The following is a 20,901-nucleotide window of genomic DNA, read 5'->3' on the forward strand; positions in this document are numbered from 1 at the left end:
CAAACAGCATCACAATAATGCACAAGTAATCCACATGACTCCAGCCCATCAATAAACATCTTTTGAAGCAAAAAGCTGCTTGTTTATAAGAAGCAAATCCATCATTTAAGGCATTTTAACTTTATACCATCACTTCTGAATTATTGTGAAGTTTTTAATCAGTTGTTTGGTCTCTCATTCTGATGGCACCCATTCACTGCAGAGGATTCACTGGTGAGCAAGTGATGTAATGCTAAATTTCTCCAAATCTATTCTGATGAAGAAACAAACTCATCTACATCTTGGATGGCCTGAGGGTAGATAAATTGACAGCAGATTGACATTTTTGGGTGAAATATTTCTTCAAGTAAGCGATAAGCTAATCAAAATGTGGGAGTTGCCTGAATTCGTTGGTATTTCCAATGATTTAAGGAATATTTTTTCAAACTCAAAAAGTTCAGTCCAAGCTAAAAGCCATATGGAAAAATAAACATATTTACATATATCAGAACCCTCAGATAAAAGCAAGAGAAGAACATAGGATTAATACCTACCAAAATAATATTAGATTATTCACATATTTATACACATTTATACAAAAAGTTAACATCTATGGCCAACTGATTTTAATACTCTCTATCCTTAGTCCTTTTTCTATGCATTCAGGATGTTTTACCAGACCGTTGGACCCTGCTAATGGAAGCTGAAGATGTGCCAAAATACAAGAGTTGAGGAAAACAAAGAGCAAAACTGGTCTTTCTCTTGAGTCTGTACACTGAGGAAAGGGTCTTTGTGTCAATATTCGCCAAGTTTCAATTACCTGAACACTTTCATTGCAATGTGTTATTGCAGATACTATTTCATATAAATAACACACTATTCCATAGGCACAGAAGATCCATAATTATTCACAAATTACATGATAGCCTGCATGTTGTCATGTCAGATACATCCAGAAGATTTTGTCGTCTTCTACTGCATCTTGATTTCCTTTGAAATCAAAGTCACAACTAGGCCAAATTTCCTTCAGAAGGGATTGAGCTGAAATCCTCTATTCAAAGCACCAAATTAAAAGCAGGAAAACAAAACGGGACAGAACCGAGTTTAGGTCGAAGTTTGGTCTTCATTTTACAAAACCTTGAGTCCAAAGCTCTACAAGGTGATGATGTGATAAATACTGGGGTTTAGATGCTGGGATGGTGAGAGGTGAAGGGGGGCGGAGGGGAGAGGGACAGGGGGGTGGCCTGGGTGTTTGAACCGACAGGAGCAGTCCCAGAGGAAGAGTCCACTGACTGGGAAACACTGCATGTATGAAGAGATTTATTAAGTGCTGAACTAGATCCTAATGCAGCATGAGATTCTGTTCAGTTTATTATTTAAGCATCATTATAAGACTCACCTGACTGTGTAACTGGTTATGTGAGCAGGGTCTGTGACTCCAGCAACAAAGAGCTTTTTGGGCGGACCGTCCGATTCCACTCCACCTGAGTGGAGAAGATGGGGAAAAAAGACAAAGTAACATGACAACAGCGCTGGAAAAACTGATTAAAAGATGAAAATTTTAATACTGGAACTGAATGATGCTGCACGCAACAAACAAACAGTGTCAACAATGTAGCTCGATTCACAAACTTATGTGACTTATGTACTTATGAAATGTTAATAGCATAAATAGTACTTAAAATGCCTAAATAAATAAATAAATAAATAAAAATATATAGAAAACTAAATATCATTAGAATTACATACACTACCATTCAAAAGTTTGAGGTAAGATTTATTTTTAATAATTTAATACTTTTATTCAGCAAGAATGCATTAAATTGATCAAAAATGACAGTAAATACTTCTACATTTTTACAAAAGATTTCTATTTTAAATAATTGCTGTTCTTTCCAGCTTTCTATTCATGAAAGAGTCCTGAGAAAACCATTTGTCACAGTTTCCACAAAAACATTAGTTTTTAACATTGATGATAATAACAAATGTTTCTTCTGCATCAAATTACAATGCATTTTATCATATTCGAATGGTTTCTGGGGAACCATGCGACACTGAAGACTAGTTAATTCAGCTTTGCCATCACATGAATCAATTACATTTTATTTTAAAGTATTATATTTCATAATGTTACTGTTTTACTGTATTTTTGATCAAATAAATACAGCCTTGATAAGCATGTTTTTCCCCAATGCTGTTTAAAAATCTTACCAGCCCCAAATGTTTGAATGGTAGTGTAGTTTTACTACATACAAAAAAAGATACTACCAATAAAATATTAAAAAGTGCTAGTAATAACAATTCTTTCATTGTATTCATTAGGATTCCTATCCTTTCTGATAGTTTTCTAATATTCTTTTGCAAATGCATTTAGAAGAAAGAACCAGAGTATCATTACCTTTCCTTTTCAAAGGTGCAACTGATGGCCATCTCACTCCAGAGCTCACAGATCCTCTGTTCAGTCAAAACCACATCAAATGTTTTGTTCAGAAAAAGATATTTGTATCTCTTGTATTCTGAAACAACTAAATATTAGACCAAATTCCTGCTGCTATCGACATTTGAAGGATATACATTCTTATACTGTAGTTTTATTCATGAACTTACCCTCGAAACCTTCGAATTGGACTGGGTGAGGAATTAGGTGTGACACCGCTGTCCTGGGAATGGAATCCCTGCATGGGACGTACAGAGTGAGGTGAATAACAAGAACGCAAAATGGATTGAAACTGATGACCTGGAACTCGAACAGAGAGAAATACTCACTGGAGACAGATGGTCATGCCAATGACTCACAGGAGGGAAGGGAACAGCAGGCGAGGCACTTAGATGAAAGTGAAAAAACACCCCAGAAATTAAGTTAAAATAAGTTCATATTTTGATAACATAAACCTTTCATTTATGCACAGTTTTGTATCTGGTTACCTTATTCTCTGTAAACTCCCTCTCAAAGTGAGCTCCATATTCTCAATCTGGAAGACAAACATTGTACAATAAAACATCACTTGACTGAATTAATGTTTCTGAAATACAAACGTGACCCTGGAGCACAAAACCAGTCTTAAGTCGCTGGGGTATATTTGTAGCAATAGCCAAAAATACACTGTATGGGTCAAAATTATAGATTTTTCTTTTATGCCAAAAATCATTAGGACATTAAGTAAAGATCATGTTTCATGAGGCCATTTTGTAAATTTCCAACTGTAAATATATCAAAACTTAATTTTTGATTAGTAATATGCATTGCTAAGAACTTCATTTGGACAACTTTAAACTTTACAACTTTTTTTTCTCAATATTTAGATTTTTTTTGCACCCTCAGATTCCAGATTTTCAAATAGTTGTATCTCGGCCAAACATTGTCCTATCCTAACAAACCATACATCAATGGAAAGCTTATTTATTCAGCGTTCAGATTATGTATAAATCTCAATTTCGAAAGATTGACCCTTATGACTGGTTTTGTGGTCCAGGGTCACATATATAAATTGTGCCTACTAATAAATCTCTTGCTAAAACTACAATGGATTCCCTATCTCTTCTAATTTTGAAGTAAAAGCAGGCCACAAGTGCTCAACATAATTGAGAACTCCTTCGCTGCTGTTTAAAAGCCTCACAGAATCGATTCTTTAGTTCTCACCTGTCTCTTGTGTTCGGATCTCTCACATGACAGGGAGAATGGGGACAGAGGAAGGGTCTGTAACACAAACGAATTGCTGAAGGTTCTTCGAAGTTTTTGGAAAACTAAATGCCCAAAACGGATATTCACAGACCACCTGAAAGCTCACCCGGGAGGGACAGCTCGGGTTTACAGAAACGCTGCTCCGACGATACCGAGCCGAACTATTAGAGCTGAATACTGTCGTCCCGTCGCTGCAGTGCCAGCAATCAACAGTTGGGAGTTAAAAAAAAATTCTGGTATTAAATTATTCATCTACTTGATTTTGTAGTGTATATCACTGTTTTAAATGAATTCACAATGTAGTATTCCGTTCCAGTCACTCAGAAGAGAGTGCAGTTCTCTCACCTGACGTTCGTGATCATGGGGGCGCTGTTCGACCTTCGGAGGGCTCCTCCTGCGCCTGCGCACTGGTCCACCTCCATCCTCTCCATAGCTCGTCCTCTGGCGCCGGGACTGCGCGTCACTCACGGCCGGGCTGAACGCGACCTGACGCGGCCTAACCCCCAAATCTCACCCGGCAAAAGCCCGACCAGCAGGCCTCACGCCAAAATACCCGATCCAATTTAACCGAATGAACTGCTTTCCCGTGTCTATCGCATTTTGTTTTATTTTCCAAACGAAATAGTGTCAGCTTGATATACTAATTTACTGAACAGCTGTGAGCTCGAGCTGCAGCTGGTTTATCGGATCGCACACAAACTTAGTATAAACTCCTCAGGTTGCTTTCGTCGGCGTAAACAGGAAGCAAATACAGTTATTTCTTAGCATTAAAGAGATTTTTCGTATTCAGACCACAAGTTATGTATAGTCGGCACTAACGTTATTTCCGAAGCAAAGCCACAAACAAGGTCCTTTGGCTTTTTAATCCAATCCAACTTATCCAAACAGAGCAAATATAACATCGAAAAGCAAAAACAGAACATAAGCGAATAAATACGGATAAAAGTGGTCAGAAAATACGCTTTCGGGTCTTTTCGGTCAAATGTCGTTATAAAGGTGAAGCTTTCTGCCACGGCTTGTTTTTTTTTTCAAGTTTACCTGCTAGTTTGTAAAGCAGTCGGAGAAATGACATAACACCATCCCGATCAAACATATGATCGTCGGCTCTGTCGGCGAAAGCATCCTCATCTAAAAGTGTCTGCTGATACAGTCTGAAACACGGAATACATTAAAAGTTTTCGGTCATTTCTTAATTTAGAAAATAAAACATATTTCCCGCAACCAAATAGAGATTGTGCATCCCCTTGTACAACAGCGCCTCGCTCTGGTCAACAAGAGAATTGCACGCAGAGATAAAGCACTGCTCGAGACAAGTGAATATGTGGCGTACAGCTACAGTATTTACTGCAAGATACATAGAGTTTGCTTTTCAGATTAATCTGATTAAAAGAACACGTAATACGATTAATGAAAGAAAAAGGGTAAATATTACAGATTAGGGTTGTTTTCATTGAGGATTAGTTCAAAAGAGTCACCTTGGGATGCATGACAGTCTTACTAACCCATCACACATCAGCAATACACTACTCATGTATTAGATGTTAAATGCTGTAAAAGTATTGTTCATTTTTCTTTTGTGATTCCTAATGCCTTAACTACTTTTAACAAATCAAACCTCATTGTAAAATGCTGCCAAATCAATTCTGTCAATGTAAATTACATTCATATAACAAATATGGATTTTGCTTTAATTGTGAATTTGTATATATTTTACACTATTACATATTCAAGATTAACCATTTACCACAATGGTATCTGAAAGTGTGTATATATTTAAGGTAAACATATTTAACAAAATAAAATAAAAAAGTGCATTTGATCATAACATTCATGGAACAAATATCTACAGCTGTTTATGAATTGTTCATTTCTTATGAGTTTTAATCTCTTACATATCCAAGCATGACCGCAATGGTAGTCTGAAAGTGTGTGTGTATTTCTTTTAAAACCATGTCTAACAAGGTAAACATCAATTTAAACAAAATTAAATTATGTTGTTTATAAAGTTTATTCTACCAGTGTGAACAATATTTCATAAAAACAAATGTCTGGTGTTGCTTCTGAATTAGCGAATGCTTAGGAATTACAATTCAAGCATAAATGAAGCATGATCATTTACAATGAGCTGAAAGTGTGTGTGTTTTTGAGTTTAAGCTTTAGTTTGAGCTTTCATTTTTGACATATATTAAAAATGAGTTTTTATTCACTACAAGATCTTTATGAAATTGTAAAAGTATGCAGAGTTCCAAAGTTTCAGGATCTTGACAGCATGCAGGTCATATTAGCCTTGCTAATAGTGTGAACAAATAGTTTTAATTGTCACAAGATGTAAATGAGTAACTTTTTGTTTCCTGTTTCTTTTGTATATTATTTTGGCCTGTACTTTACTTCTAGTCAGTTAGCAATTAATAAATTACTTTGTGCTTAAGAAATGCCAGCTTTAAACTTTCATGAATTATTATTTCAATAATATTTACTGATTCTGAATTTTTTGCTCAGCAAATATCCATCACAAACACAAAAACATTATGTTTGAAAGAGGTGGGAGGATAACTGCTCGGTCACATACTAGCATAAAACACTGCAATACTCAAGATTGTGTGAAATTGCTCAGTAATATGAATGAATAATAAATCATATGAAAGCTATAGCATTTAAAGTAGGTCTGTCCCTTAGAGATCGTGCATTCCTGACCTCATCTATGTTATTCCTGAAGATTTCGAGTCACTTTCATGAGCTTCCTCTGCTTTATGTGAATTGCCTTGCTCTTGATCCTCAGCCTCTTTCTGTCCTCCAAGAATCTGTAAAGGCCAGAGCAGGTGGGTGTTATGACCGGCGTTGGTCCGTCCACAGCAGGCTAAGCTTTTTTCTCCTGTTATGAAATAAAGGAGAGCATTGAGCCAGGAATTGCAGGAAGCCAGCGGTCGAGTGATTTTGTAGCAAATGGAAACCATCCGCATGGTTTGGCACTCAACGGCCTTCGTTTCCTTGAAGACGAGGAAGAGTGCGTGTGATGTGGAAGGGCAGGAAGCACAGCGCGAACAGGATGGTGATGGTGATGATGGTTTTGATGGACTTGCGCCGCCTGTTGAGGTACGGTGCATGTTGAGAGCCGGAGATGGACACGGATGTCCTGTCTTTGACCCCTTCGATCCCGCCGCACATTCCCCCTTCCTCTTGCATCTGTGGCTGGGAGTGAAGCGTCTGAAAGATTGTCCACACCACCTGCAAGTAACACCATGCAATGTCGATAAAAGGGAAGAAGAAGCCCAGAAGGTGTAGAATGATTCCATAAGGCACGTATTCAGAAAACTCACTATCTATTGCGTCATCCCAGCAGTTCCTGTATACCTCCACCTCAACTTTTCCAGCATCGCTGCTACTTTCCAACCAAGAATTGGCTCTTTTTTTTGTCAAACCGGACGATTGGGCATGTAAGTATGAACACTATGACCCAAACAGTTGCGCAAATGCCCCTAACCTCTCCAAGGCGATGGTCCTGATCGGATGGCAGATGCCCATGTAGCGATGGACGGATATACAGGTGAGGAAGAAAATGCTGCAGTACAGGTTGAAGTAAAACAAAAAACGCACCAGCCTGCACATGAAGTCTCCAAAAACCCAATGGTCACGCATCACGTAGCTGGCCACGAGGAACGGCAGCGAGAAGCTGTATATCAGATCCGGGGAGGCCAGATTGACCATGTAGATCAGCGAAGTGTTCCACTGAGGGCCGCTCCTGCACTGGTAGGACCACAGGAGGACGGTGGAGTTCAGGACGAGGCTGAGCAAGAAGGTCAAGGAGTAGCATAGAGGCAAGATGATATACTTGTAGGACTCGTCCATGTTGCAGCTGTGCAGTGCGCTGTGGTTATGAACATCTGGCTGCAGTGATACGTTGGAGATTGAAGTCGTGGTCTTCATGATCAGCTGTCCTTGTAACTTCAGAGCCACATCACTGTCTTCTTGAGACCTCTTCAATTCAATCTAGAAGCTCCACATTCTTCAACTTTCAGGATATCCTGTGAGGACATCGCTCCAAGATGGAGAAAACAGAGGAACGTTACATATTTTTACCGTGATTGCATTGTAAAACTGAACTTTCTGGCAGTCTGTCCTATATTTTATTTCCAAGCAAACTGCAGGTTGGCCAATGACTCAGCCCTTCATCTTTATCTGTCTATAATGCTGAATCGGCCTCTTCTGGTCTATTACCCCATCAATCAGTAACAAACCATTCTGTAAACCCTTCATTCATCTTTCCATCCCCCATTTTTTGAGTCCCATGAATTGGACGAGTTCATTCGCATGGCAGTTTTTCTTCACATAAATGAAGAACGCGTCACCTGACTCAACTGACCCAGTTTTAATAAAAAACTGCGAAGCGTGTGCATTAAGATGCCTAATTTATGGCTAGACATGGCTGATGCATTCATCTATATTCATGGTATACCTACATAAAATGGAGCAGTAATAACAATGTCTCCATGTTTGGTTCATGAAATACTTGAGTTTGTTTCTTAATGAATATGCTTGTGTACTACAGAGGCAGTTTTGGTATTACAATATCATGTGTCCTTTGATAACAATGGACGTGTCCACCATGATTTGATTATTAAAAGTTAGAAAATGTAAATTAGAAAAAGTGTGATAGTATTATTGAGATCAGAAAAGACTGTATAGGTCATCCTTATTCATTTAAAGCAAATAGCTTTTTTATAGTATTAAAGCAAAGTTTGTTCTGATAAATGTAGACTACTGAAAGTAGATCTAAATGAAATATCTTACCTGCTTAAAGGTCAAGAAAAAAGGTAACTTCAATAAGCAGCCACAATGCATTCATTTCTTCACACATTTGATAAAAGGTCAGGTTGAAAAGTTCAGTGCCGGGTACTTTTTGCTGCACTTCTTGAACTACAGTCCCTTTTTACGAATTACTTTCTCAGTTTGGTATCCAGATCTGCTAGGTTTTACTAATCAGTTCTCAATCAGTGATTCTGTGTGCTTTCTTCTTTTCTCTCTGGTCTCTGTGCCCTCTCTCACTCCCTCACCGTTCACTGTGCATGAATGGTCAGTCAAGTCAGCTGAGCCGCATGCAGTTGAGTACATTTATGTACAGCAACCGGTTCACTATATGTAAAACATGGTATTTAAAACATACCAGGGCTAAACAAATTTTGTCTTAAGTCATAACCCTCACCAGTAATACTCAGTCATTTCTGTTTTCAGACCAAATATGTGTTCTTATTAACTCATATTATACTGTATATAAATTTGCATTTTCATTAATGGAACAGTTGAAGATTTGAAGATTTACTGAAAATGTACTCACCCTCAGGCCCTCCAATAAGTAGTTGAGTTTGTTTCGTCATAAGAACATATTTGGAGAAATTTAGCATTGCAGCCCTTGCTCATGTAATTAAATGAATTAAAACTGCTGATAAAAACATCACAATAATCCACAATATTACTCCAGTCCATTATTAACATTTTGTGAAGTGAAACAAAATACAAGTCCAAAATCCATAATGACACTTCTCCCAATGTTAAAGTTCATCCTCTGTTGTCCTCTCACATCAAAATTCATCAACATATTTGTTTAGAACTATTTTGGCTGTTTTGATTTGTAAACAGTGCTTGATCTGTGCATTTTTCTCTTCTGATGAGACCATTTTTTTTCATTGAAGAAAGCAATATTATGGTTAGAGGACTCGTATTTTAGCCGGAAAGGAACAGTGTGAATTTTGTGTGGATTATTGTGATGTTTTTATCAGCTGTTTTTATCAGCTGTTTGGACTCTCATTCTGACGGCACCCATTCACTGCAGAGGATCCATTAGTGAGTAAGTGATGTATTGCTAAATTTCTCCAAGTGTGTTCAGATGAAGAAACAAACTCATCTACATCTTTAATGGTGAGTAAATTTTCAGTAAATTTTAATTTTTGGGTGACCTATTCCTGTAATATAATGAAAGTCACTTCAAATCAATACTGTGGGAAATACTGTGTTGAAGAAAGTCAGCAAATTACACATTTATTCTGCTACAAGTGTCATTCATACAAATGCATAATATATAATATATACAATACACATAATATACAACGTGCATTTTATTTATTATTTCATTAAAAAGAAATACCACAACATTATTTATGACTTTAATCTATAATTCCTTTCTGGGATATTTGAGGCACCTTCAAGAGGGTGTCTAGCAATCCGAGGAAACACAAAAGGACCTTAAGTATCTTTGAATGCAGAGTATGTATGCCATAACTGCCTTTCCAGTTCCACAAAAATGGCTAATGACTGTGTATAAAATATAAAATAAATGATTTATTAAATTATTGTGAATATTTAGCACTGAGATATACTTCAGCCTCATGTATAAGTTTGATACACAGGAAAGTTTTAAGGCACATTCATAAGACAGCAAAATGCACACGTTTATATTTTCATGACATATAATGTATTTCAATGCAATGCTTAAACTAGCCTAACTGATGATTAATACATCACAGTTATAGCACATATGGCTTTGACAGAAGCTTAATATATTCTCTATTTACGAAAGCAAAATTAAACCGTAAGTGACATATTAATCAGAGCCATTAGTTTTCGTTATAAGGCACTTTTTTCCCACAATAAAACTTGTGACTATAATCAATGTGACTCACATTTTAACAAAAGTTTCTGAGAGGGCTACATTTCTTCAAGAATAAACAGGATATTCTGGCCTTTGTTAGTCCATATGATGAGTAACAGTAAATTACTGCTTTCAGAAAGTTCCCAACGTTAAACTGCAGTTACGCAGTGTTCAAAACAAAAATCGTTCATAATGATGTCATATCCTGTACATCCAGGAGCAAAGCATCTTGCTTAGTCTGAAGATGGTCCCGTACTACGAGATGTTTCACCAGTTCTGAGCTCAAATCTAAAAGCACGAATCAAATTAGTGCATGAGTAAAAAATCAATGTCATTTTAAAGTGCAAAAACATTTTTGGAAAAGAGTTTAAAGAAGCATGAAAATGGTAAGACATTAGTGAGTTGTATTACTGATTGAAAATGTGGTTGCTGCAGTTCAGTGACTGCAAATTGTATCACTAAGGAAAAAGGTACCTGGAATGTCCTCATTCAGCGATGCCCTGAGCGCTTTCAGCTGCAGTGAAGAGCATATCTGCAGATCACTAAGGCTAAGGATCTTTCTCCTTATGCTCATGTTACTGTGGGTGGCTTGCTGAAAATAAAACAAAAATATGCAAAAAATAATTACCAGAGAAATGACCACGAGAGTCATACACACACACACACACACACACACACACACACACAAAAACACATAAGGGATTACATTCAGATAACGCTGAAATCTTACACTCCATTGCCTTAAAGGCACAGAGTACACCAGTGACATTCCAGAATAAAAACCCCCTTTGAAATTGTAATAATATTTCACAATATTACTGTTTTTATTGTAATTTTGATTACAAGTAACAGTAACAAGTAACTCAGCCTTGATGAGCATAAGATAATTCTTCTACATATTATAGCTATGTAATTTTATGCTTCAAATGAAAGTTTGTAATGTTGTGAATCATCCCAGAGTTGGCTGAACTTTTTATTGAAGAATTTTTTGAAATCCCTGTGGAGAAAATGAAAGGGAAAAATACCGGGAACAAGTCCGCTTTTCTGTCATCATTTACTCACCCTTATGTGATCTTGTCTAACTTTATTCTGTGGAACACAAAAGTAGATATCTTGAATGACACTTTTATGGTGTTTTATAATCCATTTTGAAACTTGAAAGCTTCAGTCCCCATTACAAGCTCCATTTTGTTTTTCTCGTTTTTTTGTAATCGCATGTATAAACCACCCAACGCATTCTCCTTTTGTGTTCCATGGAAGAAAGACAGCCATGCAAGACTGCTGAGTGAACTATGCCTTTGAAACCTCTCACCTCTTTCTCCTTCTGTTCGGCCCATAGCTCGTCTCGGAGAGCCCTGAGTGCTGCTTTTACTTCTTGTTTTAGCCCCCGGGAGCAATTTCCTCGTACCTCTGCCTCACACGAGCTCTGAGGATGACAAAAACTTAATGCCTTTTGCAACCTCATAAATCATGACCTGAGATACAACTCAGGGAAACTACCATCACCACTCTCTGCACCCACCTCTTTGCTAAATAATCCTTCGTCATCCTCCTCCTCACTCTCACTGTTGTTGATGAAACACAGCTGAAGATTTTTAGGACTAGTAAACCTAAAGGGTGGAAACACGCAGCACACATAAAACAGAACATCAGAACAAAGTAGTTAAAGATTATGAACCTGCACATGCAGAATACCGTGACGTTATGACAGGGACACGGCAGGGACTGTAGTCGTTCTCATCTGCCCATGGCACCAGGTGAAGTGAATGGTGTTTTGACTCTGTCCAGCATCCAAGTATTCTGTCTCGCTCTGATAAACCCAGACTCTGAAACATAAGGAGGTCTTTACTGTATTTTGAATATTTAAAATTAATATTTTAATAAATGAATGTATATAAAGTTTAAGAAAAATTTTACCTCTGCTTTTTTCCTTCTTTCCTCTTCCTGCCTTTCTAACTCTGCAATTCGCAAACTTAAATCTTCCCATTGCATGATGGGTAGGTCGTGATCCCCCAGGGGGGACTCCTCACTCTGCTGTTTGGTCCCCTGGCCAGAGGGTGAGGGGTCATCAGTGGTCCTCTCATAATGCCTGTCGCTGTCTGGATTCTCCTCCATCCGTTGGAGAGTGATGCTTGTCCAGCATAGACAGGCCACAAGCACATGCATTTAAAGTCAATGAATTCTACGTATTATAAAATATATAAAGACTTAAAACATTTTTCAAAACCTTTCATGAAGCTAAACAAAAAATGATAATAAAAAAAAAATCCAGGGTGACTCAAGAAAATTTGTGTTTTCTAGTCTGAAAGGTGATTTTCTTTCAGCACATTTCTTAAAGATTCTATCAGAATGTCTTTAAGTGATATAAAGTGTTTTGTGGCAATCAAGACTTTGAAATGTAATGGACATCATTCAAAATTTTGGGGTTGGTAAGATTTTTTTATGTTTTTGAAAGAAATCTCTTAGGCTCACCAAGGCTGCATTTATTTGATCAAAATGCAGTAAACAGTAATATTGTGAAATATTATTACAATTTAAAACTTTTTTTTTTTTTACATATTTTAATATACATTTATTTATGTGATGTCAAAGCTGAATTTTCAGCATCATTAGTCCAGTCTTCAGTGTCATGTGATCCTTCAAATATCATTCTAATATGCTGCTCAAGAAATATTTCTGATTCCAATCAATGTTGAAAACAGTTAAGCTGCTTAATATTTTTGTGGAAAAAACTTTTAAGGATTCTTCGATGAATAGAAAGGCCAAAATAGCAGCATTTATTCGAAATAGAAATATTTAGTTATAAATGACTTATCATTATAAATGACTTGAGAGTCGCTTTTGGACAATTTAATACATCTTTGCTGAATAAAAGTATTAATTTCTTTAAATGACCCAGTGGACCCCAAACTTTTAAATGGTAGAATATGTTGGGAGGTATGCCTTGAAAAAGCAACAGTGGACAGTTTTACAGCAAATTTTGCAATCATAATATGCATATTTCGTAATACACTTTTTAAGTGTATTTACAGAATTGAGAAACATGGCTGAGAACAGACCAAAATACATTCTCATGGAGAAAAAAATTCATTGACCACATTTTTGTTTTGTAGTTTAAGGATTCTTCGATGAATAGAAAGGCCAAAATAGCAGCATTTATTCGAAATAGAAATATTTAGTTATAAATGACTTAACATTATAAATGACTTGAGAGTCGCTTTTGGACAATTTAATACATCTTTGCTGAATAAAAGTATTAATTTCTTTAAATGACCCAGTGGACCCCAAACTTTTAAATGGTAGAGTGTGTTGGGAGGTATGCCTTGAAAAAGCAACAGTGGACAGTTTTACAGCAAATTTTGCAATCATAATATGCATATTTCGTAATACACTTTTTAAGTGTATTTACAGAATTGAGAAACATGGCTGAGAACAGACCAAAATACATTCTCATGGAGAAAAAAATTCATTGACCACATTTTTGTTTTGTATACAGATACACATATAGGCTAGTCTGGCTACATAAGAAAATGCCTGCAGAAAGAGTAAAAGTTGGTATCTGTTTTTCGCTGTTCATGTCATTGTTTACATGTTCACGAGGGACCAAATTAAATTAAATTACCCTTCAAATAATACACTAGGGCATTTAATTTCATCCCAGACCTTTAAAGAAAGCCATGCAACATTAAAATGTCTGTTTTCAGAGAAAACACGTCCAGCACACTCTGTCGCATTAAAACGAAGGAGCGTTTCTGTTTGCTTCATGACGCAAGTCTTTAAAAAGAAACCACCAAAATGTTTTTTTGTCTTTCTTTCTATTATTCATAAACTTTTTACTCAATTTTAGTATTGTCAAAGCTGAATCGTATCGTCACTGAGCCCCTCCGGTTCCTGTTTTCTTTTCTAGAAGAGACATGAATTTACTCACCTTTTATCGGAAAACTGATATCGACATCGCGACTGTCATCTAAAAGTCAATGTATTTAGACATTTCACGCTGTTTAATGAATTATTTCGGACTACTTTAATCCTTCCTCTCCTGGAGAGGAAACGCCCCTCTGGCTTTCCCTTTCCTCCTTATGTTTTCTTAAACGGCGACTTTTTTCGATGTCAAACTTTTGAGTTTTTGGAGTCAGTTGCTGCTGTTAAAGTTTGAATCGCGCGTGAATGTTTTGTATAGTGTTATAGTGACAGCTGGAAGTGCAGATAAGACTGTTTTGGGACGGGTTGAGAAAGAAGGTGTCCGATTTCACATGTTGGGAAATGAAGACTGCGAGCAGATGGGAACGTCTGCGGGACTGTGGCGTGTTGTTCACACTGCTGATGGAAGCTGTGGTGCAATGCTTGAATAATGTAGAAAATCACATCCCCTTCAACCCTAACATAAACTTCACATCGCATCTCTGTGTAAATATTTGAATATTTCTGGAGGAGCTCGAGGTTGCTTAGTTGCCTTGAGTTAAGATGAAGTTTAAAAAATGGTTATCAACAAAATTAGTCACTAAAATGAAGACGGAAAAGAAGAAATTGTTTTATTTTGCAGGATCATACAGTAAAAATGGAATATGGACTATTAAAACATCTTTAAAATGAGGTTTAATGACTATAAAGTGTCAAGTTGTGTATCCATTAAAAATAGCATTATATTCCAAAGTGTTATTGCATGACAACAACATTATTTTAAGTGCATAATATATATATATATATATATATATATATATATATATATATATATATATATATATATATATAACAACATCACTTTTTCCTAGGAATGGTTTGCATTTTAATGAGACATATTTCTTTTTTTTTAGACAGAAAATAAGGAGTGTTATGTTACTGACCCATTTATATACAGTATGTAGGCTATATGGGTCATTGATACAATTTTTTTTAGGGCTCGTATGTTGCTGTCATTCAAGCGAAATAAGAACATAACTAATAGTAAAATATTTTGTAAATCATGTAAATGTTTAAATTAACATTTCAGTCATTATGTTTAAATTAAACTTAACTCAATTACTCAATTGTATTTTTGTTATGCGAATAAATGAAAAAATGAAAACTCAAAATGCAAATCTTGACATATAGGCAACAATAAAACAATAAATGCACCTATGAAAAAAATAATAATAAAACATAAAACTTTGATCTATAAAAACAAGTGATAAGTGATTTGTCTTCCTTCAGCACATATATCCAGTGGTGGAAATGGCCAAGATTCACTGGGAGGGCTGTAGATTGGAAAGGGTAGGGGGCGCAGGGAGCTAATAATGTAAGCATTAATATGAGCCCTTGTGTTTAATAAAAAGGGAGAATGATTCAAAAACACCATTTAAAAAATTTAGGAGCACCTTCTGATCAATGACAAAAAAATTTACCTTTACATTATGAGGTGATATTTGACTCCTTAGAGTGATTTGCAGGGGCATCTTTGTAATGTAATTTTTTCTAACGTTATTGAATGTGTCATCTATTATTTCAAATCCATACATTTATTATTTACATATTTTTAAAACTGAAAACAATAGATTGAATTGAACAATAAAAAGAGGCTCAGAAGTGGCATGAATGCATTTCAATTCAGCAGTATTATGAGATTAATGCTTTACATTGACATTTAGTCATTTATCAGACACTTTTATCCAAAGCGACTTACAAATGAGGACAATGGAAGCAATCAATATCAACAAGAGAGCAATGATATGCAAGTGCTATAACAAGTCTCAGTTAGCTTAACGCAGTACACATAGCAAGGATAAGAAAAACAAGCAGTTAGTAAATGAACAGAGTGCAAGTCTAAAAGGGGGCACGTTTTTTAAAGAATAGAATTAGAATAGAGCGCTAGAGTTAGATATAAACTTTAAATAGAAAGTTTGAAAATAGAAAAAAAGACATTTGAATATAGAAATATTACCGTAAATGATTTTAAGTACTGAAATGATACTTTAAAATGAAAATAAAAGGGCCAGTAGGTGGTGACAAGTCACTGTCTTTGTCACTGAATCATCCATTCAATCAATTTGTTCAAATGGCTGATTCATTCAGGAACGAAGCAAGTGACTACTGTCCTTGTGAATGGGTGATTGAATCATTGACTAGATTCGTTCAAAAATGCTGATTAATTCATAAACGAAACACCGCTATGTTTGCTTGGTAGATGCGGCAAGTTTTAAATGCAACTTTGTTTGGAACTAATTTCGTTGACGAAATAGATCAAAATCAGACAACAGTATTCCTAAAATGTACTAAAAAATATGGAGATATTAAAATAATGAATTAACATAATTCTAACTTCTTGTTTTTGAACTGCTGTATAAAATCAACATCACAATATATACCAACATAATTTTTTCCTAGGAATGGTTTGCATTTTAATGAGACATATTTCTTTTTTTTTAGACAGAAAATAAGGAGTGTTATGTTACTGACCCATTTATATACAGTATGTAGGCTATATGGGTCATTGATACAATTTTTTTTAGGGCTCGTATGTTGCTGTCATTCAAGCGAAATAAGAACATAACTAATAGTAAAATATTTTGTAAATCATGTAAATGTTTAAATTAACATTTCAGTCATTATGTTTAAATTAAACTTAACTCAATTGTAATATTTTATTTTTGTTATGCGAATAAATGAAAAAATGAAAACTCAAAATGCAAATCTTGACATATAGGCAACAATAAAGGTTGACATGCACCTATGAAAAAAATAATAATAAAACATAAAACTTTGATCTATAAAAACAAGTGATAAGTGATTTGTCTTCCTTCAGCACATATATCCAGTGGTGGAAATGGCCAAGATTCACTGGGAGGGCTGTAGATTGGAAAGGGTAGGGGGCGCAGGGAGCTAATAATGTAAGCATTAATATGAGCCCTTGTGTTTAATAAAAAGGGAGAATGATTCAAAAACACCATTTAAAAAATTTAGGAGCACCTTCTGATCAATGACAAAAAAATTTACCTTTACATTATGAGGTGATATTTGACTCCTTAGAGTGATTTGCAGGGGCATCTTTGTAATGTAATTTTTTCTAACGTTATTGAATGTGTCATCTATTATTTCAAATCCATACATTTATTATTTACATATTTTTAAAACTGAAAACAATAGATTGAATTGAACAATAAAAAGAGGCTCAGAAGTGGCATGAATGCATTTCAATTCAGCAGTATTATGAGATTAATGCTTTACATTGACATTTAGTCATTTATCAGACACTTTTATCCAAAGCGACTTACAAATGAGGACAATGGAAGCAATCAATATCAACCGTCACTTTTCACTCCATACAGATACTAGAGACTAATTGGAAGCGTTTAAGAATTTAAATATTAACCACTGAGTTGGATAGAATGAAGAACACAAAGTTTGATTTATTTATTCACCCTCAGTTTGTTCCAAACCCATATGACTTTCTTTTGCGAAACCCAAAAGGAGAATATTCATATAACTTTTCGATACAATAAAAAAGGATTGGTGGGAAGGTTTAAAGTCACAATGAAACGGAAGTAGTGACGGATCTTTTCTTCCATATTGTTCATCTGAGTGTAACAAAATATTGAAAAAAATTAAGTAGGGTGAAGACTTGGTTTTGTCCATTGGTTGTTTTAGAGATATGTGTTGCACTCAAAAGTTGTAAGCTTGCAGGCGTGGTATTTAAGCAGATTAAATTATTGGATCTATAATTATTAAAATAGAATAGGGTGAATTTTCACTTCATGTCAACTTAAATATGGGTCTGTTATACTTTTACGACTTCAGAAGTCCTTGAATCAGTGTTATTATCGTTAACTAAAATGAAAACCATAAAATACATTTTGTATACTTGACTTGAGGTTAGGCCTGTCACAATAACAACTTTTTGTTGTGCGATATAGTGCCCCAGAAATAATTGCGATAAGCGATATTATTGTCATTTTGAAGACCATTTTATGCCACTGAATATATAATCATAATGTAACAGCATAATAATGCAAGAAGGCCTACACACTTCCAAAGGACAACAAACTTTTCATTTTTAAGAATATTTAGATCATGGAAATTAAGTATCAAAATATTAGATACCTTAAAAAACTGGAATAAATACTAAAACATTTTCTAACAAAAAGTGCAAAGTAACAAGTAGAAAAAAAGAAAAATGCACAAAGAATTTGTCTGGAGATTTTTCCATCTACAGATTTTTCCCTGACCTTTTCTCTGTAAATTAAGGGTGCACACTATTGCTGAAAAACACAATCACTACTTAGCAGTCAGATGTCCATATGCACAAAGGCACAGATCCCTAAACAAGGCCATATCTGCAGATTAAACTTTGTTTGTAGAAGCATTTTTTAAATTTGAGCTAGCACCTCATGACTACACCACATTGTAGAAAAAAAACATGGTGACATTAATTTTTAAGTAAATATAATGGGCGATATATTGCGTCACCAAAAATGATTGAGGTCATGTACATATATTATATACAAGTCGATATATTGATTATTGCGACAGGCCTACTTGAGATTAAAAAAACGTTAACTTAAATAAAATACAAAAGAAACTTAAACTTGTTTTATTTCAGCTAGTTGCCAAGGCAACATTTAAAATGTTTATTCAGCTTAACTTAAAGTAATAAGTAATAAAATAACCACAACTGGAAAGTTAATAAAAACTAGCTATATAAAATCTAAAAAAAAATTACTAAAACTTTAACTCAAATAAAAAAGGGAAATATAAAAATCTAACCAAATTAATAAAATATGAATACAACCTATAATAGCATATCAAGGATACTAAAACTTCACTGTTTTGAATATTGCACAATGCACATCACTTAAATGGACTGCTTTTATGGTGCGTTTGGTCATTTTTTTGGAGCTCGACAGCGTCCGTCACCTTTCTGAACAGCATGAACTAACATCTTTTGTGTTCCACAGAGGAATGGAAGTCATTTGGCTCTGGAACAACATGAAGGGTGTGTAAATTATGATAGATTTTCGTTTTCAGGTGACCAACCCTTTAATTTACAACCAAACAAAGCTGTGGCACTTAAAATGGTATGTGACATTGTAAAAAAGGAAGCTAAGATACAAACCTGAGCCTTAACTTGGGCTAACTCAATCGAAATATCCACACCGGATGCTCTGGCCCCCAAGACCACAACGGACTTGTTGGTGAAGGGCTCTGGCTGTGTAAGACTTTCCCTGCAAAACAGCAGTGGAAGAAGGCACAGATAAGTGTAAGAAGATGACAGACAGAGAGATAAAAGGTGAGATGCAGGGGTGTAAATGAGACTAATGGTTGGGGCTTTCAGGGTTATGCATTTGTAGTGATCAGTGATCATTTGTTGTACCTTTAAAATGCTCTATTCCAGGAATGTAGGGCAGGTGGGGGTTGGAGTAATGCCTGCAGAAAGAGGAAGGAAATATGAGTCAGCGCTGAGATGCTAAAGGGCTCCTGTGGTCTTCTGAATTCCCTCAAAGAAATGCCACATGAATGCATAACATAATACCCATTCACATCACCTCAGCGAGAATTCAGCCAGATAAAAGCCTCTGGGTATATTATGGGGTAAATGAACATGCCACTATTTGAATAATGCTATGCATTTAGAACATCACCGCAAAGCTGCAATCGGAGATTAGATGCAGTTGTGTCCATTTGAGGATGTCTGGGAGATAAAAGGACTCTTTAAGATGGCATCCCTCACCCGTTGCAGACGAAAACCGAGTCGAATGTCTACGTGTTCCGGTCTCCACATGTGCTGCGCGAAATTACCTCTCACGTCACAGCTCCCCCCATCTCCGTCTCCATGGAGACGGGCTTCACCTTTTCCACCACGGTGTTGAACTGTGAGGGACAAAGCAGTCTGTCATAAGCAATATTCTTGCTTCCGTTGGTAAGAAAAATACTTAGTAACACTGAGAATGTTTCTACTGTGGTCTCGAAACACACTTGATGTGTCCTTCGATTTTGTGCTGATGTTGATGCCTTTGACAAGCAGGGGTCAGTGACCCCTACATACCTCCACGTCACAGCTCCCCCCATCTCCGTCTCCATGGAGACGGGCTTCACCTTTTCCACCACGGTGTTGAACTGTGAGGGACAAAGCAGTCTGTCATAAGCAATATTCTTGCTTCCGTTGAGAATGTTTCTACTGTGGTCTCGAAACACACTTGATGTGTCCTTTGATTTTGTGCTGATGTTGATGCCTTTGACAAGCAGGGGTCAGTGACCCCTACATACCTGATCAAAGAGGCAATCTATAATGATCTCAACTTTCTGGCCACAAGCGGTTCTACAACAATATTACCCTAATAGCCGTTTTTATTTGACTAATACAGTTTATTTAGTCTTATGTAGGTGGACTACGAGACGTCAGTAAATTACAGATTTACTGAGTGATGCATTGCTTTCTCAGATTTAAAATAAATGGATGGATGCCAAATAGCATTAGTCACATGATGATTTATCCACAATGTCAGTGAAATGCCTCAATGTGTGAAGACACGTCAATTTTAATTTTGATACTACCTCTCATACGTGCACAATTTCCAATACCATCAGTTTCCCTCATTATTATGGATTTTTTATTCTGTTCCAATCC

At 35.9% G+C, this 20,901-nt stretch overlaps 2 protein-coding genes, 1 long non-coding RNA gene and 1 pseudogene across 4 annotated transcripts; all 4 read right to left on the reverse strand.

The window, feature by feature from the left end:
- Positions 1-278: 278 nt before the first annotated feature.
- On the reverse strand, positions 279-5,269 carry LOC107586167 (protein FAM122A-like). Its single transcript, XM_016273437.1, has 9 exons — positions 4,007-5,269; positions 3,768-3,852; positions 3,620-3,676; positions 2,905-2,951; positions 2,746-2,803; positions 2,587-2,654; positions 2,378-2,433; positions 1,379-1,463; positions 279-1,281 (listed from the first exon to the last, which is right to left on the reverse strand). The coding sequence occupies exons 1-9, from the start codon at positions 4,090-4,092 to the stop codon at positions 1,164-1,166; spliced, it is 660 nt and encodes a 219-aa protein (XP_016128923.1). The 5' UTR covers positions 4,093-5,269; the 3' UTR covers positions 279-1,163.
- A 1,091-nt stretch (positions 5,270-6,360) lies between these two features.
- On the reverse strand, positions 6,361-7,585 carry LOC107586223 (P2Y purinoceptor 3-like; annotated as a pseudogene).
- A 2,104-nt stretch (positions 7,586-9,689) lies between these two features.
- On the reverse strand, positions 9,690-14,536 carry LOC107586224 (schwannomin-interacting protein 1-like). 2 transcript variants are annotated; one of them, XM_016273484.1, is made up of 8 exons: positions 14,233-14,536; positions 12,222-12,435; positions 12,000-12,130; positions 11,827-11,914; positions 11,617-11,730; positions 11,367-11,393; positions 10,779-10,896; positions 9,690-10,592 (listed from the first exon to the last, which is right to left on the reverse strand). In XM_016273484.1, exons 2-8 carry the CDS (start codon positions 12,417-12,419, stop codon positions 10,492-10,494), a joined length of 777 nt encoding a protein of 258 aa, XP_016128970.1. In that variant the 5' UTR covers positions 12,420-12,435; positions 14,233-14,536; the 3' UTR covers positions 9,690-10,491. The 2 variants fall into 2 exon arrangements, with proteins under 2 accessions (XP_016128970.1, XP_016128971.1); XM_016273485.1 differs by lacking the exon at positions 11,367-11,393 and having other exon boundaries at positions 9,691-10,592; positions 14,233-14,534.
- Positions 14,537-19,418: 4,882 nt separating this feature from the next.
- Positions 19,419-20,208, reverse strand: LOC107586226 (uncharacterized). The gene is made up of 3 exons (XR_001609328.1): positions 20,005-20,208; positions 19,648-19,700; positions 19,419-19,498 (listed from the first exon to the last, which is right to left on the reverse strand). It is a non-coding gene; the product is annotated as an uncharacterized lncRNA (long non-coding RNA).
- Positions 20,209-20,901: the final 693 nt, after the last annotated feature.

Source organism: Sinocyclocheilus grahami, unplaced genomic scaffold, assembly GCF_001515645.1.
Source record: "Sinocyclocheilus grahami isolate Dianchi unplaced genomic scaffold, SAMN03320097.WGS_v1.1 scaffold78.1, whole genome shotgun sequence".
NCBI lineage: Eukaryota > Metazoa > Chordata > Actinopteri > Cypriniformes > Cyprinidae > Sinocyclocheilus > Sinocyclocheilus grahami.

Coding starts and splice junctions, on each gene's coding strand:
- LOC107586167 (XM_016273437.1), bottom strand. CDS start 4,092: ATGGAGAGGATGGAGGTGGACCAGTGCGCAGGCGCAGGAGGAGCCCTC. Junction 3,677..3,767: donor ACCCGAGCTGTCCCTCCCGG/GTGAGCTTTCAG, acceptor TTTGTGTTACAG/ACCCTTCCTCTGTCCCCATT. Junction 2,952..3,619: donor GATCCGAACACAAGAGACAG/GTGAGAACTAAA, acceptor TTTGTCTTCCAG/ATTGAGAATATGGAGCTCAC.
- LOC107586224 (XM_016273484.1), bottom strand. CDS start 12,419: ATGGAGGAGAATCCAGACAGCGACAGGCATTATGAGAGGACCACTGAT. Junction 11,731..11,826: donor AAGGATTATTTAGCAAAGAG/GTGGGTGCAGAG, acceptor TGTCATCCTCAG/AGCTCGTGTGAGGCAGAGGT. Junction 10,593..10,778: donor GCTGAATGAGGACATTCCAG/GTACCTTTTTCC, acceptor TCGTGCTTTTAG/ATTTGAGCTCAGAACTGGTG.